Source organism: Podarcis cretensis (assembly GCF_951804945.1).
Source record: "Podarcis cretensis genome assembly, chromosome: 10".
NCBI lineage: Eukaryota > Metazoa > Chordata > Lepidosauria > Squamata > Lacertidae > Podarcis > Podarcis cretensis.
The window spans coordinates 61,500,119-61,516,903 of record NC_137179.1 but is presented as its reverse complement, the minus strand read 5'-3'; the positions used below and the strand labels follow the sequence as shown (position 1 = coordinate 61,516,903).

At 44.4% G+C, this 16,785-nt stretch overlaps 1 protein-coding gene across 1 annotated transcript in view; it reads right to left on the bottom strand.

The window, feature by feature from the left end:
• Positions 1 to 15,242, bottom strand: part of MAPK12 (mitogen-activated protein kinase 12) — a 46,275-nt gene extending 31,033 nt beyond the window's left edge. Inside the window, exons 1-3 of the mRNA XM_079994336.1 lie at positions 14,881 to 15,242; positions 7,167 to 7,296; positions 1,174 to 1,232 (exon numbers count right to left, since the gene is read on the bottom strand). Of these exons, the coding sequence (XP_079850462.1) occupies positions 1,174 to 1,232; positions 7,167 to 7,296; positions 14,881 to 15,227 (536 nt within the window). The 5' untranslated portion in view covers positions 15,228 to 15,242. The remainder of the gene's footprint in view (positions 1 to 1,173; positions 1,233 to 7,166; positions 7,297 to 14,880) is intronic.
• Between the last annotated feature and the right edge of the window lie 1,543 nt (positions 15,243 to 16,785).

The window sequence follows — 16,785 nt, the reverse complement described above, 5'->3', positions numbered from 1 at the left end:
TACCAGGACCCTGAGATCATCTTCTGAGGCCCTCGTACGTGTGCCTCCTCCTAAAGAGGTCCGGAGGGTGGCAACATGAGAACGGGATACGTAAGTGGCAAACCCGGAAGTATTTTACTGGGTTTTGGTGCGCGCGCATGCGCAGAAGCGGTCCTCCGGTTGCGAAAACCTTGGGATTCGGCTGGACCTCTGGAATGGATCCTGTCCGCAACCGGAGGCACCACTGTAATGTAGTGGAGCTGAAATTCCTCTACCAGCTGCAATAGCAGACAGAAGTAACATACTTCCACTTATTCAAAGTAAGCTTTACTCTTACAGACGAAGGTGATGGAATATATGGAATTGGCTGAGATGACTGGCAGAATCCGGGACCAAGGAGAAGAGTCGGTGGAAGAAGATTGGAAAAAATTTAAAGTATATCTTCAAAAATATTGTAAAATTAAGGATTGTTAGAAAGATGCTGGAAAAAGAAAATTATATGGTTTTGGTAGAAATGATATAAAGGATTAAGTAAAAATGAATTGATGAAATTGATGAAAGAGAGAATGTAAAATAATAATATATTAAGACAAATTATTAAGTTAAAAACAAGGTTGGAAGGATTTGCTGATATAACAATTTGAACTAGAATACAAAAATGGGAGGTGTGAGGAGGTCAAGGAAATAAGTAAAGGAAGAAAGTTAAGTTAAGGTTTAATCTGTTTTTTTTTTTCTTTTTCAATGATTGTATTTTTTCTTTGTATTTTTTTTCTGTTTTTTGTATTTTTCTTTTTTCTTTTTGTAATTCTCAAATTCTGAATAAATATTATTTAAAACAAAAACAAAAAACAAAGTAAGCTTTACTCTTGACTTGTGAAAAACTCCAATATACTTTTAAATGTACAAATCAGGTCAGCTAAGACACCTTACAAGTCCTTAACATGACAAATGTTAGTACATACTTGCTTGGAAAGGTAGTTGCCATGGTGCTCCTGCTAATGCATAAATCAGGCCTAGCTGTTTTTACTCAAGGAAGACAGTAATTCTACAGATACACTTTAAAGCAAATTAAGTCAGAATCTAGCTTTTATATCACAGTGACTGCCAAAGGGCCACAAAGCAACCAGCCCTCTTGGAAATAAAATACAAATATTTATATATCATCCAAACTTTTCAAGAGAATTGTAAACTTACAAGTCATTAAATTTATCCAGGGACACATCTGGGGTGAAGACATCTAGTAGTCCAATCACCTATGAAAGGGGGAGGGGAATAATTAAAAACCCTGGCATTTAACAATCACAAAAAGGGATGGATGAGAAGGTACAACAACAACAATATCATCCTATGCAAGTTATTATTCGCAAGAGAAACGCTGAAATAAATGGTGGTACAGTGGTATCTTGGTTCTCAAACACCTTGGTACTCAAACAACTTGGAACCCAAACACTGCAAACCCGGAAGTAAGTGTTCTGGTTTGCGAACTCTTTTTGGAAGCCGAATGTGCTCCGTTTTGAGTGTTAACTCTGAGAGCCACACTTTCGATTTGAGTGCCACACTTCCGTTTTGAGTGTTACACTGAGGTCTGTCTGTTTTTGCTATTTATTTTGTGTTCTTGTTTTTGCAGCTCTTTTTTTTGTGTGTGACTGTGTGGAACCCAGTTCAGCTACTGATTGATGGATTGATTGTGTGACTGCAGTACATTGTTTATTTATTTCATTTTATGGATCAATGGTCTCATTAGATAGTAAAATTCATGTTAAATTGCTGTTTTGGGGTTGTTTTTAAAGGTCTGGAACGGATTAATCCACTTTGCATTACTTTCTATGGGAAAGCGTGCCTTGGTTTTGGAACGCTTTGGTTTTGGAACAGACTTCCGGAACGGATTAAGTTTGAGAACCAAGGTACCACTGTATATCAGTAATATGTAACAGATATAGAGGGCTGGATCCCAACAACACAGAACAAGTTGTGATTGCAGAATGGAGGTTTCTACCGCCTCACCATAGTTCCCCAACAACCTGAGGCTTGAGGGGCTCTCAAGACTAGTGTGGTAGAAGCATAGGATATGTTTGGTTTAGTATTATGTGAGCAAGTCTCATGCTTTTCAGCTGCTGCTTCCCTTCTCCTCTCTGATGTAGTTATGAGACCGATGGGAGACTTTCAATTTGTTCCAACGCAGATAAGCCACAGTTATGGTTAACTATAGTTTACTGAGACAAATAAACTTCAAATTGTGATTTATGAAGCTGGCTTCTTTCAAGAAACTGTAATTAAGATGAACCACAATTCAGGGTTTGAGTATAACACTAAAATTGTGGTTAATTGAAAACGAAAGCAAAAACCGCCAGTCTCCCCCCTGCAGAATCACTGCTGGAGGAGATGGGAACGAACAACTGCAAGGCTCATTCATGTAGTACTAAATGGTTTAGCACTTTAGCCAAACCAGGACACTATAACCCACGATCTCTGATTATTTCGATCCATTACATAGCTGGTGAAGGTGGGAAGAGAAAGAAGACTGTACTTCACTGAAGAGGCACAGTAAAAACACCCGCTTTTCCTAAAATGAAACTGCTGCATTTGAGATATTATATATATATATATATATATATATATATATATATATATATATATATTGTTTACTATTGCTTGACAAGCTTATCTGACTATATTTTTATACAGCAAATGTATTTTGAAGCAAGATGTGCTATGTCAACTGCACTCTCAGATTCTGAATGAACTGAAACATAATGAGGGCATCTCTCTGATGTTTTACGGATCTCATCTTTTGATGTTATGCATCAAAAACCACAGATCAGTGAAGCCAAGTTGCCTTGGCAGACATGGAATATCATCAATAGTTTTTGCCTTACCAAAACCACCCCAGCTTGCATGTTTTAAATTTCACAACATGTTGCATTTCTACAGTGCTGCTTACAAAAACATTTAGAGTTATCTGTATTGCCTTAATTTGTATGGCACTGTATGCAACACTACAACCACTTATTTCAAATTTTCTTGACCTCAGCAATCCAATTATATAGTCACTCTTACTCCAAAACAGCTCTTTCATTAGCTGCAATTTTCATTCCGTTAGTCAACAGAATGATCGTAAATTTTCTTGCCACGTCCCCATTTCCTGTTGACTCCGTCTACAGGAATCCTAGAAAACCTATTGCATGTTGATATCAAGAGCAAATAGGATTATAATGATGAGTCTCAGTATCCCCATTCATGTGGTTTATCCTGCTCAATCACAGACGCTGTTTGCTAGCAATAATCCCTAAGGGTCACTATTTTTGCTGTGGTTCTTTTTTCCCCTCAGCTAGTATCTCTTTTTTCCAAGATCTGCCCAGGTTGCTGCTTTTCCAGTGCATAATCCTGACAAGATACAATTCATTTATTTACCGGAAACAGTGTTTATTAACAATTTTAGCAGAGTTTGGTTTTTTTTGTAACAGTGTGGTATTCTCATTGTTGTTTTGAGCACAAACATTTGCATTATACATTTAAATAATCCTGGGAAATGTAGCTTCTAAGAGTTGTTAGGAGACCCTTATTTCCCTCACAGAGCTCCGATTTCCAAATTCATTTGGCAATCAATTCCTCTTTCCAGGAAACTCCATAAATAATAATTTTTATAATTATTATTTCTTGTGCCCTGCCCATCTGACACTCTGGGTGGCTTCCAATGAACATAAAACCATAATAAAACAAACGTTTTAAAAAAATCTTCCCTATGTAGAGATGCCTTCAGGTGTCTTCTAAAAACTGTATTTATCTCCTTGACATCTGGTGGGAGGGCGTTCCACAGGGTGGGTGCCACTACCGAGAAGGCCTTCTGCCTGGTTCCCTGTAACTCAGGCATAGGCAAACTCAGCCCCTCCAGATGTTTTGGGACTACAACTCCCATCATCCCTAGCTAACAGGACCAGTGGTCAAGGATGATGGGAATTGTAGTCCCAATATATCTGGAGGGCCGAGTTTGCCTATGCCTGCTGTAAGCTTACTTCTCGCAGGGAGGGCACTGCCAGAAGGCCCTCGGAGCTGGACCTCAGTGTCCGGGCTGAATGATGGGGTGGAGACGCTCCTTCAGGTATACTGAGATGAGGCTGTTTAGGGAGAATTGCGTTGGGAGAATTGTAGCTCCGTAAGGGGAATAGGAGTCACCTAACAAATCTCAGGGACGCGGGTGGCGCTGTGGGTAAAACCTCAGTGCCTAGGACTTGCCGATCGCATGGTCGGTGGTTCGAATCCCCGCAGCGGGGTGAACTCCCGTCGTTCGGTCCCAGCTCCTGCCCACCTAGCAGTTCGAAAGCACCCCTAAGTGCAAGTAGATAAATAGGTACCGCTTTATAGCGGGAAGGTAACGGCATTTCCATGTGCTGTGCTGGTGCTGGCTCGCCAGAGCAGCATCGTCACGCTGGCCACGTGACCCGGAAGTGTCTGCGGACAGCGCTGGCTCCCGGCCTCTTAAGCGAGATAAGCACGCAACCCCAGAGTCGGACACGACTGGCCCGTACGGGCAGGGGTACCTTTACCTTTACTAACAACTCTCAACACCCTTAACTATTTACACTTTCCAGACTGTTTTGGGGAAAACCATGCATGTTTAAAGTGGTATGAAACTGCTTTAAATGCAGACGGGGCCATTGTACCCTGTTGTACAATGCTGTACGCCACAGAGTAATCTACGTGTTAACAAGTACCTGACGAGACCCCAAACCTAAACAGCTTGAAGATACAGTATTTATCAGTAACATGATCAATAAAAAGCCTCGTTAAACATTATATGACAGAAAATTAATTGAATAACTTTGAAATAAAAGTTGAAACAAAGTTGACCTAAGTATGTTTAAAGCCTAGATGGGAAGTCCTACTGAAATGTGGACATAATTTCCAAGTAAGCGTCCAAAGGACTTGACGGTAATACTTCTGACTTTTAATTATATCAACTTTTCCCCAATATTTAGGATAAGAAATCAGGTTCCAATCCCATGCATGCTTAGTTTGGGATAAGTCCCAAGCAAATCTGCCAAGAAATCAGCTGCCAAGGGACAGAATTTTAGTGATACAGAAGTATATTCATTATTCTTCTGGACTGAGACCACTGTTTTAACTCAGTTTGTATTTTAAATCCTAACAAAAATTGTGGTATTAATTTACTTAACTCCCTTCTCCCTTTACATTAATTCTACATTTTCTTTAACATTCCATCTCCATCCCTTTCAAAACACAGTGTCTGTTCACATATGATATTTCCCCCGCCGAAACATAATCTCCAGATGGGGCAAAAAAACATGTGCACAGACTAATATACTCATACATCTTCTGTCAGCATTTGCGCTGACCTCTTCCTCCTAATGTGCTCTTACGATACCGCTTATCTCTCTTGAGATTTCAAGACTGTCGAAATATCAACTTAAATTTAACTCACAGTCCTTCTGCTAAAGCTCTTACCTTCTTCTTTCGCTCTAGAAGGTGGACCACAAATTACATTTTTATCCTTATCTTGACGCTTCCGCGCATGCTCTCACATTGGTAAATATAAAGAGGACCATGGTGACAGGGATTGCTGCCAGTCCCATGCAAAAGATTTAGGAAGTTCAAGAAAGAAATGTTTCCCATTCTCGCCCTCCACCTCCAGCATCCGTTCTGCCCATATTTTTAGGTGGCCCCCACTCAACTTCCCAGAGAGGATCTTCATGGGAGTGCTTTGGGGTCCAGGGGTGAGGAGGAGATTGGAAACATTACTATTGTGAACTTTTTGGATTTAACTTATCAGGGCTACATGGGAGTAAGCTTGATTGAACTCAATGGGCCTTTCTAGGTACAGTGGTGCCTCGCAAGACGAAATTAATCCATTCTGTGAGGCTCTTCGTATAGCGGTTTTCTCGTCTTGCGAAGCAAGCCCATTGACAGCTTAGCGGATTAGCGCTATTAGCGGTTTAGCGGCTTTTAGCGATCAGCTGTTAAGCGGCTTATAAGCGGATCAGCTGATAAGCGGCTTAGCGGCTTAGGAAAAGGGGGGGAAAGGGGGGGGAACCCGCAGGAACCCGCAATACATTTTCGTCTTGCGAAGCAAGCCCATAGGGAAATTTGTTTTGCGAAGCGCCTCCAAAACGGAAAACCCTTTCGTCTAGCGGGTTTTCCGTCTTGCGAGGCGTTCGTCTTGCAGGGCACCACTGTAAACTTGTTTAGGATCACACTTTCACAGACATCTGAAGGCTTAGAAGACATCTGAAGGCAGCCCTGTTTAGGGAAGCTTTTAATGTTTAATAGACTATTGTATTTTAATATTTTGTTGGAAGCTGCCCAGAGTGGCTGGGGAAACTGTTGTTGTTGTTGTTGTTGTTGTTGTTGTTGTTGTTGTGTGGGCGGGGTATAAATAAATTGTTGTTGTTGTTGTTGTTGTTGTTGTTGTTGTTGTTGTTGTTATTACGATCCAAGCTGCTATACCCAGGGACAGCTGGGGCTGCTTGCATATAGAAAGCAATTTATTGTGTGAACTGCCCTTAATATTACTGTGATGATATATTCACATATATTACACTCGTAACAGTTAAGTATATTTTGCATTATGATAATTGCACAACATGGAAGACTGTTGCAAACAGCTGCTAATAAGAGTTTAATTAAAGTTGCAAACAATAACAATAGCAAATCTGAAACAAAACAGAGGACACATTCACTGATATAATGGCAGGATTATATGAAGAAACATTGTGCATATGCGCTCATATGCATAAATAAGAGGCATGGGGATGGCTAGGATAGGAACAGCAATTTCTGGACATATAATATTGGCATCTTGGCATTATTATTATTATTTACATACTTGCAAATGTGTTTTAATCCTTTGTTTACCATGGATTTTAATTATCTTTTGAATGTTTTAATCTTTTGAATGTTTTAACTTCAATGTTCTTTTGTTTTTTGAAAGCCACTCATAGGTTTTATTACAATCATGTGGCTTGCTGAGAAATAAAATTACAAACATACATCAGATTTCATATGACAACCATCCGGGTTTTTCTTTATAGAAAAATCCAGGTGCGTCTGAACACATTTAAAATAATTTGAATTTAAAGTCATGCAACTCCGTCACAGTGCGCAACAGCTAACTTCCTAAAATGTGGGGGAAGAGTGGAGGAAGAGAGGTTTGTTAGGGCCTCTATACTCACATTTTCATGCTTCATGTGCTTCAGGAGACGCAATTCCCGATAGGCTCGCTTGGCAAAAAGTTCCGATTGAAATGGACGGTACAACTTCTTAATAGCCACTTTTGTTCCATTTTTCCTGTCAATAGCTGAGCTTAAAGGAAACAGAGAACAGAAATTCCATGAATCAGAAGCTAGGCAAAAGGGTATAGCTGCATCCTGGGAAAGAGACAAAGCGCGTTTATTGACGCAGATAAGGAATATGCCGTATAACAGCACCCAAGCAAGGGCGACAAAATTCAGTTTCTGTGTGTTCCCAACGCCTGCCAAGCCGTGTGTGCATTTCAACAGGAGGGTGGGTATGTGAGAGTGGAAAAGGATGGATATGTGTGCATGTGGCTTCCTTCAAACTTGCTTTCAGAACTCAGCAAATTTAACTGAGAGCCAGTGTGGTGTAGTGGTTAAGAACAGTAGACTCGTAATCTGGTGAACTGGGTTCGTTTCCCGGCTCCTCCACATGCAGCTGCTGGGTGACCTTGGGCCAGTCACACTTCTCTGAAGTCTCTCAGCCCCACTCACCTCACAGCGTGTTTGTTGTGGGGGAGGAAGGGAAAGGAGATTGTTAGCCACTTTGAGACTCCTTCGGGTAGTGATAAAGCAGGATATCAAATCCAAATCCAAACTGTGGCATGGTACTTAGCTTGCTCATAAGTTAAGAGCATGGGCACGCAGTTTCAGAAATGTATTGTAATACTGAAAACTGCCTCATTCCTGGACATATTATTTTTTATATCTAGCCAAGTATCATGTCCAGCTCGTGGGGTTTGCTTTCTTTTGCCAAATAATATTTATTAGTTTTCCAAATTTTTCACAAATCATTGCCAAGCTACATGAAATCTAATACAATTTCCCCCCAAAGTTGACTTCCTGCTCTTTGTCCTAGATACATGCCTACTTTCCCCCGATGCTGCTTGATATTACATATTTATTTCTACAGTGGTACCTTGGGTTACATACGCTTCAGGTTACAGACTCTGTTAACCCAGAAATAGTATCTCGGGTTAAGAACTTTGCTTCAGGATGAGAACAGAAATCTTGCGGCAGCAGCGGGAGGCCCAATAAAGTGGCGCTTCAGGTTAAGAACAGTTTCAGGTTAAGAATAGACCTCCAGAACGAATTAAGTTCTTAACCCGAGGTACCACTGTAATTCACATTTCATTCCTTATATACAATTAACAATTATTATTATTTAATTATTATTTTTCCCTTTTTCATTATCCATCAGCTGCCATTTTATAAATTCCTGCCCGTATATTTACATGATAATAACATATTCCCTTAAAGAACAACAGAGGTTATACATCCCCTTGTGGTCTTTCCATAGGTGGCGCTGTGGTCTGAACCACTGAGCTTCTTGGGCTTGCCGATTGGAAGGTCGGCGGTTCGAATCCCCGCAACAGAGTGAGCTCCCGTTGCTCGGTCCCAGCTCCTGCCAACCTAGCAGTTTGAAAGCACGCCAGTGCAAGTAGATAAATAGGCACCGCTGCTGTGGGAAGGTAAATGCAGTTCTTGCATGCTCTGGTTTCCATCACGGTGTTCTGTTGTGCCAGAAGTGGTTTATTCATGCTGGCCACATGACCCGGAAAGCTGTATGTGGACAAACGCCGGCTCCCTCGGCTTGAAAGCGAGATGAGCGCCGCAAACCCATAGTTGCCTTTGATTGGACTCAACTTTCCAGGGGTCCTTTACCTTTACCTTAGGTAGTTGGGAGAGGAGAATTCTGAATAGACAGGACTTGTCTTTTCCAGTAGAACTCTTCCTGTGTCCTTAAAGGTAAAGGGACCCCTGATCATTAGGTCCAGTCGTGACCGACTATGGGGTTGCGACGCTCATCTCGCTTTATTGGCCGAGGGAGCCGGCGTACAGCTTTTGGGTCATGTGGCCAGCATGACTAAGCTGCTTCTGGCACACCAGAGCAGCGCACGGAAACGCCGTTTACCTTCCCACCAGAGTGGTACCTATTTATCTACTTGCACTTTGATGTGCTTTTGAACTGCTAGGTTGGCAGGAGCAGGGACCGAGCAACGGGAGCTCACCCCGTTGCGGGGATTCGAACCGCCGACCTTCTGATTGGCAAGTCCTAGGCTCTGTGGTTTAACCCACAGCACTACTCTAATGGAAATAGGCTCTCTGGATCTCAAACAGAAATATTCCCCAATACCTTCCACCTGAATCTTTTCAACTGGAAAACCTGGGACCTGCACACGAAGGATGAATTCCATCTCTATGTGTTCTACCCAGAAAGGCACAGCAGTTTCATCTCACTGCCCCCAGTCACAGTGAGTCCAAGACTATGTAGACAAGGATGGGGAACATGTGGCCATCCAGCTGTTGCTGGATTCCAACTCCCATCAGCTCTAGCAAGCATAGCCAATGGTCAGGAATGATGGGAGTTGTAGTCCAACAACATCTGCAGGCCCTCAGGTTCTTCACACTTGCAACAGGCTAAATTGCAGTTGAATTACAGTTGTGAGGATAAGACAGGAACAGCTTAAATCACTATGGCAGTTCCAGCATTTTATGATGATGTTTCAGATGATGAAACACATGAGGCTAGATGTAAGTTTATATCCCTCTAAGAACCACATTTCCTATCTCAGGACTGCTGTGTTGCGGGGCCAGGAGATGAGAAAAACAGCTGTGCTGGTAGGCAGGAGACAACATTGTCACCGAAGGTCATCCCAGCTTGTAAATTAAGGTGCGACGCAAAACAGACATAAAAATAGCGAACAACGTTAACACCCGGTATGTGAAAAATTGACCCAGGGGCACTCCTAGAAAATGTCAACATATGGAAAGGAACTAAGACGCGTGGCTAAGGAACCATAATGGTAAATATTCAAGATGGGTAAAGCTTAAGTGAACACTTTTTTAAAGGACTAATTCAGCTGCCTGTTTTGAACACAGGAAGTTGTCTTTTACGGAGTCAGACCTTTGGTGCATCAAACCCAATATATGGTGGTTGGCAGCAGTCCTACCAACTGGAGCCAGGGACTAAATTTGGGAGCTTCTGACTTAGAGACAGAACCAGTAACCAAAACGGTCCTGCAAATACATCAATGTAAATAATATTACACTGCAACAGAAAACCCCATTGTCATTTAGGACCCTGATGACGGATTTGTCTCTGGGAATGTTATACGTAACAACAACAACAACAACAACAACAACAACAAAAATAAATCATAGATCATAAAATTGAAGAATTGGAAGGGTCATCTAGTCCAACCCCCTGCAATCTTTTTGCCCAACTTGGGGCTTTAACCTACGACCCTGAGACTATAAATGTCCCCTTCTCTACAGTGAGCTATCCCAAAATAATAATAATAATAATACAGCGATACCTCGGGTTACATACGCTTCAGGTTACAGACTCCGCTAGCCCACAAATAGTGCTTCAGGTTAAGAACTTTGCTTCAGGATGAGAACAGAAATTGTGCTCCGGCGGTGCGGCGGCAGCAGGAGGCCCCATTAGCTAAAGTGGTGCTTCAGGTTAAGAACAGTTTCAGGTTAAGTACGGACCTCCAGAACGAATTAAGTACTTAACCCGAGGTACCATTGTATGCATAAATATGGGAAGCGGGTGGTGCTGTGGGTTAAACTACAGAGCCTAGGACTTGCCCATCAGGTTGGCGGTTCGAATCCCCGGAATGGGGTGAGCTCCTGTTGTTCGGTCCCTGCTCCTGCCAACCTAGCACTTCGAAAGCACGTCAAAGTGCAAGTAGATAAATAGGTACTGCTCCGGCGGGAAGGTAAACGGCGTTTCTGTGCGCTGCTCTGCTTTGCCAGAAGTGGCTTAGTCATGCTGGGCATATGACCCAGAAGCTGTACGCTGGCTCCCTTGGCCAATAAAACGAGATGAGCACCGCAACCCCAGAGTTGGTCACGACTGGACCTAATGGTCAGGGGTCCCTTTACCTTTACTAAGCATAAATATATGCTTATATTATTGCTTCTATAATACTGATTCAACTGCTCACGATTGTCCTTCAAAAGTGATCCTGCGAGTGCCAAACACCGTCATCAAACAGACCTCGAAACACAGCCAGAGCGATTCTGTTCCTTACCGTTAGTTTCACTCTTCCTATTCCTTGCCCCACCCGCAAGTGTAGGCATAGGCAAACTCGGCCCTCCAGATGTTTTGGAACTACAATTCCCATCACCCCTGACCACTGGTCCTGTGAGCTAGGGATGATGGGAGTTGTAGTCCCAAAACTTCTGGAGGGCCGAGTTTGCCTATGCCCGCCCAAGTGGATATATCTGGCAGACTGAAAATAGTCTTGGCTCCACTAGTTTCTCTCATTCTTCTTCTTCGCCACAAAATGGAAATGGCAAGAGCGGAGAGAAAAGGAAGAATGTGAGCACTGGCAATACAGTGCCCAAGACCCAAAGGAGGTGCAGCATTCACATGCAACTGGCGTAATTCTCCTGGACCCCCCTGCAATTGCTATGGCGTTCATGGGGATTGGCATAGGTAAAGGTAAAGGGACCCCTGACCATTAGGTCCAGTCGTGACCTACTCTGGGGTTGCGGCGCTTATCTCGCTTTACTGGCCGAGGGAGCCGGAGTACAGCTTCTGGGTCATGTGGCCAGCATGACTAAGCCGCTTCTGGCAAACCAGAGCAGCACACGGAAACGCCGTTTACCTTCCTGCTGGAGCGGTACCTATTTATCTACTTGGGATGTGCTTTCGAACTGCTAGGTTGGCAGGAGCAGGGACCGAGCAACGGGAGCTCACCCCGTCACAGGGATTCGAACCGCCAACCTTCTGATCTGCAAGTCCTAGGCTCTGTGGTTTAACCCACAGCACCACCTGCGTCCTGGGGATTGGCATACAAACCACACAAAGGAAGGGTTGCAGCTCAGAGGCGGAGCCCATGCAGAGACTCCCAGGTTCAATCCCTGACTTTTTCAATTAGGCTGGAATAATAACAATAACAATAATAATAATATATTATTTATACCCCACCCATCTGGCTGGGTTTCCCCAGCCACTCTGGGCAGCTTTCAACAGAATATTAAAATACAATAATCTATTAAACATTAAAAGCTTTCCTAAACAGGGCTGCCTTCAGATGTCTTTTTAAAGTCTGGTACAGTGGTACCTTGGGTTACATACACTTCAGGTTACATACGCTTCAGGTTACAGACTCCACTAACCCAGAAATAGTACCTCAGGTTAAGAACTTTGCTTCAGGATGAGAACAGAAATTGTGCTCCGGCAGTGCAGCGGCAGCAGGAGGCCCCATTAGCTAAAGTGGTGCTTGAGGTTAAGAACAGTTTCAGGTTAAGAACGGACCTCCGGAACAAATTAAGTACTTAACCCGAGGTACCACTGCAGTTGTTTTTTCTCTTTGACATCTGGTGGGAGGGCAGTTCCACAGGGCGGGTGCCACTACCGAGAAGGCCCTCTGCCTGGTTCCCTGTAACTTGGCTTCTCGCAACGAGGGAACTGCCAGAAGGCCATCGGCACTGGACCTCAGTGTCCGGGCTGAACGATGGGGGCGGAGAAAATGCTCCCACCTCCAAATCTGCAGACAGTACTGAGCTGGGTGGGCCTGACTCAGAAATATGGCACTTTCCTGTGCTACTGACATTCTGGGGGGTGGGTTAAATCTGCATTATTTAAGGTATTTATGTTATTTCTGAGAGTGGAAGCGTTTCCCTCGGGGGGTTGTGGACTCTCCTTCCGTGGAGAGTTTTTAAGCAGAGATTGGATGGCCATCTGCCATGGATGCTTCAGTTGAGATTCCTTCATTCCAACTCTACACTTCTATTCCACATTTTGGGGCAAGTCTGCACAAGGATTCTAACAACAGGAGAGAGAAAAAAACGCCTGTCTTACATGTTAAATATCCTCTACCTCACCGCAGATTACTTCACCACTGTTTATGTAGGGATGGCCAAGCCTGACAGCCGTCTCAGCAAAATATGAGGAACAGAAGGAGCTGCAAAGACCAGACGCTTGAATAGCACTCAACAAAAGGGAGCTTATCTGTGTCAAACAGTTCTTCTCTGTGCGCATCCTTCTGTATCTGACAGCTGCCAGCCTCCTCTATTTTACTCTCAACACCTTCCTGTGTCAGAAACACAAGCGATGCTAGAGGTGCAGTAGTAGGGAGATCAGCCCTCACACAGCCTGTTGCAGGCAATAAAATACCAGCCTCCTTCCCTGTCCATCTGAGGTTATTGGCATTTTAACATCCGCAGAGAATCGGCTGGTGAAACCTAGAAAGGCAAATGGGGCAGAAAGTCCACAAATTCCGTCATGCAGCCTTTTAAATGAAAGAATCCTGTGAAGGCACCCATATCAATGTCTGGAAACCCATTTGCCAAGACTAAAATTTTGCTTCCTATTGCCCCCCTCCAAACAGGAAGTTTAAAACACCACAGGAAGCAAGGCAATAAAAGTGCAAAAAAGGTGGAGGAGAAGAAACATTTCTCCACGCACATTTCCACATTGCATAGACGTGGGCTTCAAGATGTGCAGGGAACCAGGCAAGAGGGGTTTTTCGGTAGTTGCGCCCACCCTGCGGAACGCCCTCTCAGCAGATGTCAAACAGGTAAACAGCTTGGTCGTTTTTCAAAGACATCTGAAGGCAGCCCCGCTCAGAGAAGTTTTTAGTGTGTATTTTAGTATTGTGCTTTTACTATTTTTCGTTGAGAGCTGCCCAGAGTGACTGGGGCAACCCAGTCAGATGGGTGGCAAATAAAATTATTATTATTATTGGGGTTCCATCAATCACATGACACGGAATATGCACACCATTTGAATGGCAATGCCCTTTCACTCCCCCCCAAATATTTTAGGGGGAGAGGGTGGCGAAGGGACCTCGGCCCCCTAGGATTATGTTTTCATATGTGTTTATTATTATTATTATTATTATTATTATGTTTTTATATGTGTTGGAAGCTGCCCAGAGTGGCTGGGGCAGCCCAGTCAGATGAACAGGGTATAAATAAGCATATTATGATTATGATTAAATAGGACCTCCCATTTTCATTTGTGAAATATTGGAGGGTATGGGCAGTGGCGTAGCGTGGGGGGTGCAGAGGGGGCCGGCAGCACCGGGCGCAACATCTGGGGGTTAGGGTTAGGGTTCGCAAATCTACGGGTTAGGGGGCGCAAATCCACGGGTTAGGGGGCGCAAATTACTTGCCTTGCCCCGGGTGCTGACAACCCACGCTACGCCACTGGGTATGGGTGGGTCACAGTATAGATGTGCATTCCCCCCCCCCCCAAACAAGCTTATCCGACCACAGACCCCTGCACTTCCCCAGCTCTTAACCTTCAGGCGGGCGAGCAGAAGAAGTACGAAGCGCTGAGTTCGAATTCGGCGCCCGCTCGCCTCCGCCGAACCGGGCGCGCGGCGAATTGGCGAGGCGCAGCCGAGAGCGCAGCCGGGAAGGCTGTGTGGGGAGCGCGCAAGCAGCACCAGCAGCGCGCAAACCTCCCCAGCCCCCTTTTCCCAGAGTCTGCGGGGAAGCAGAGAAGTTGCGAGGCGCCCATTGTTCCCCCTCGGGCGACTCCGGGATGGCTGGGGAACTTGGATAGAGTCTCCTCCCCACCCCCTCGCCCCGCTTTCCTCCGGGGCTGCTTCGCCTGCTGCTGCTGCTCCTCGCCCTCGCCCTGCGCCCCGGGGTCCTCCTTCCTCCCCTCGCCCCGCTCCAGACTCACCAGACGGCGCCGTAGGCTCCGGATCCCACCGCCTGCAGCTCCCGGTAGCGCTCCCTCACCTCCCACGCGGTCTTGGTGATCTCCTGGCGGTAGAAACCTTTCTTGGGGGAGGACATGGCAGCTTCCCGCCTCCCCCGCGCCGCCAGCTGCCGGCGAAAGAGAGCAGCAACCGCGGCGGGAGGCGGAACCGCGCGCGGAGGGGGCGCGCCTCGCCTTTGCGCGCGCCTGTCCGCCTTCTGTCTCTCTCTCTCTCTCTCTCTCTTGGGCGTGTGTTTCTCTTTCTCTTTCCCAGCCTCTGTGAAGGAGGGCGGCTCTCGCTCCTTCTCCCCCCCTTTCTTTTCCACCATTCACCCCCTTTGGTGGGAGGGGACCGTGCTGCAGGCAGCGTGGATGGATGGATGGATGGATGGATGGATGAAGGTCTCGCAACATGCGCCCTCTTTCTCCAGGCCGTTTCCTTTCCCATTTTTTTATTTATTTTTATCTCCCGCCCGCCCCCCGGCACCCGAGGTTATATTTTATTACATTTCAAAAGTTTCACAGTGCCGGATTTAGGTATAAGCTAAACAAACTATAGCTTAGGGTCCCACTCTCTTGGGGGTCCCCCAAAAATTTTTAAAGGAAAAAAAGAAACTGGATGTATATTTCCAAAATATAATCTACTTCTTAATTGTATTTCAGTTCAACAATTTACTTTGATACATATTTTGCTATGTGCAAATGGCTTAGATCCATAAATTACCATATAGCATATATTCAGCACAAAATACACATAGCTGTCAACTTTTCCCTTTTCTTGCGAGGAATCCTATTCGGAATAAGGGAATTTCCCTTGAAAAGGGGGAAATGTTGACAGCTATGAAAAAACAGCGACAATTTGTTGTTGACAAAGGACAGCTGGACATATAAAGGGCCCCATTACCTTCAGTAGCTGAGGGCCTCATCAAACCTAAATCTGGCCCTGTATATACACTCCAACACATAAATGTCTCGTTTTGTCGACTTCCCAACCCGTTTCCCATGGTGGTATTTTTTATTTCTCCCCCTTTGCTGCACCATATTTTTTATTTCTTATACCATAGGAGCCAACTCCTAGGGGCTGAGGGGGTCTTTGCCCCCCATAAAATATTTGAGGGAGCTGCCCCCTAAAGTTGATGGGCATAGTCATTCAAATCAATCACATGTCATGTGATCAATTATGTGGTTCAGGGTTTACCTGGCCCTTCCTAATGTTTTCTTCAAGGTGGCACCCAGGTCTTATACCATAACAATAATTTCTAATTCCTTCTGTTGCTCATAGTTCAAATCCTGCTCGTGAATTCGTCATACTATAGCATTTCTTTCAGTAATCCGAATAAGGCTTCCATTCTTCCACGAAACTATTACCATTAAGTTCTCTTATTTTGGCTGTTAACTTTGCTGATTCCACATAGTCCATCACCTTACTTACCCTTTCTTCTTTGGAGGGAACTTCTTCCTTCCATTTTTGTACATAAAGAATGGAAATGGCGGGAAAGAGAAATCATTTTTTATCTCCTCCTAAATAAGCACTATGGTTTCCACATTGTTGTTTGCGTGTGAGGGTTGCACTTTTGATTGTCAAGTATCACCTTTGAGATGGCTGGCTAGAAAGTGGATTTTCTAATTGAACTGTCCCTGGTGATTCAAACTAAATACACATCTTGTAGTTTTAAGAGCCTCTTCCACAGTGCTCAGTCAAGGCATGAAAGCAACATCTGGTATACAGACATAATGCATCTAGACTTGGAAGCTCTACTCAGTCACGAACTTCCAAATCCAGTAGCAGTGTAACTTATTTGTCTTTATACTGTTGTTATTTTTCATTCATGCACAGCACACACACACACACACACACACACACACACACACACTGTTAGTGAATCT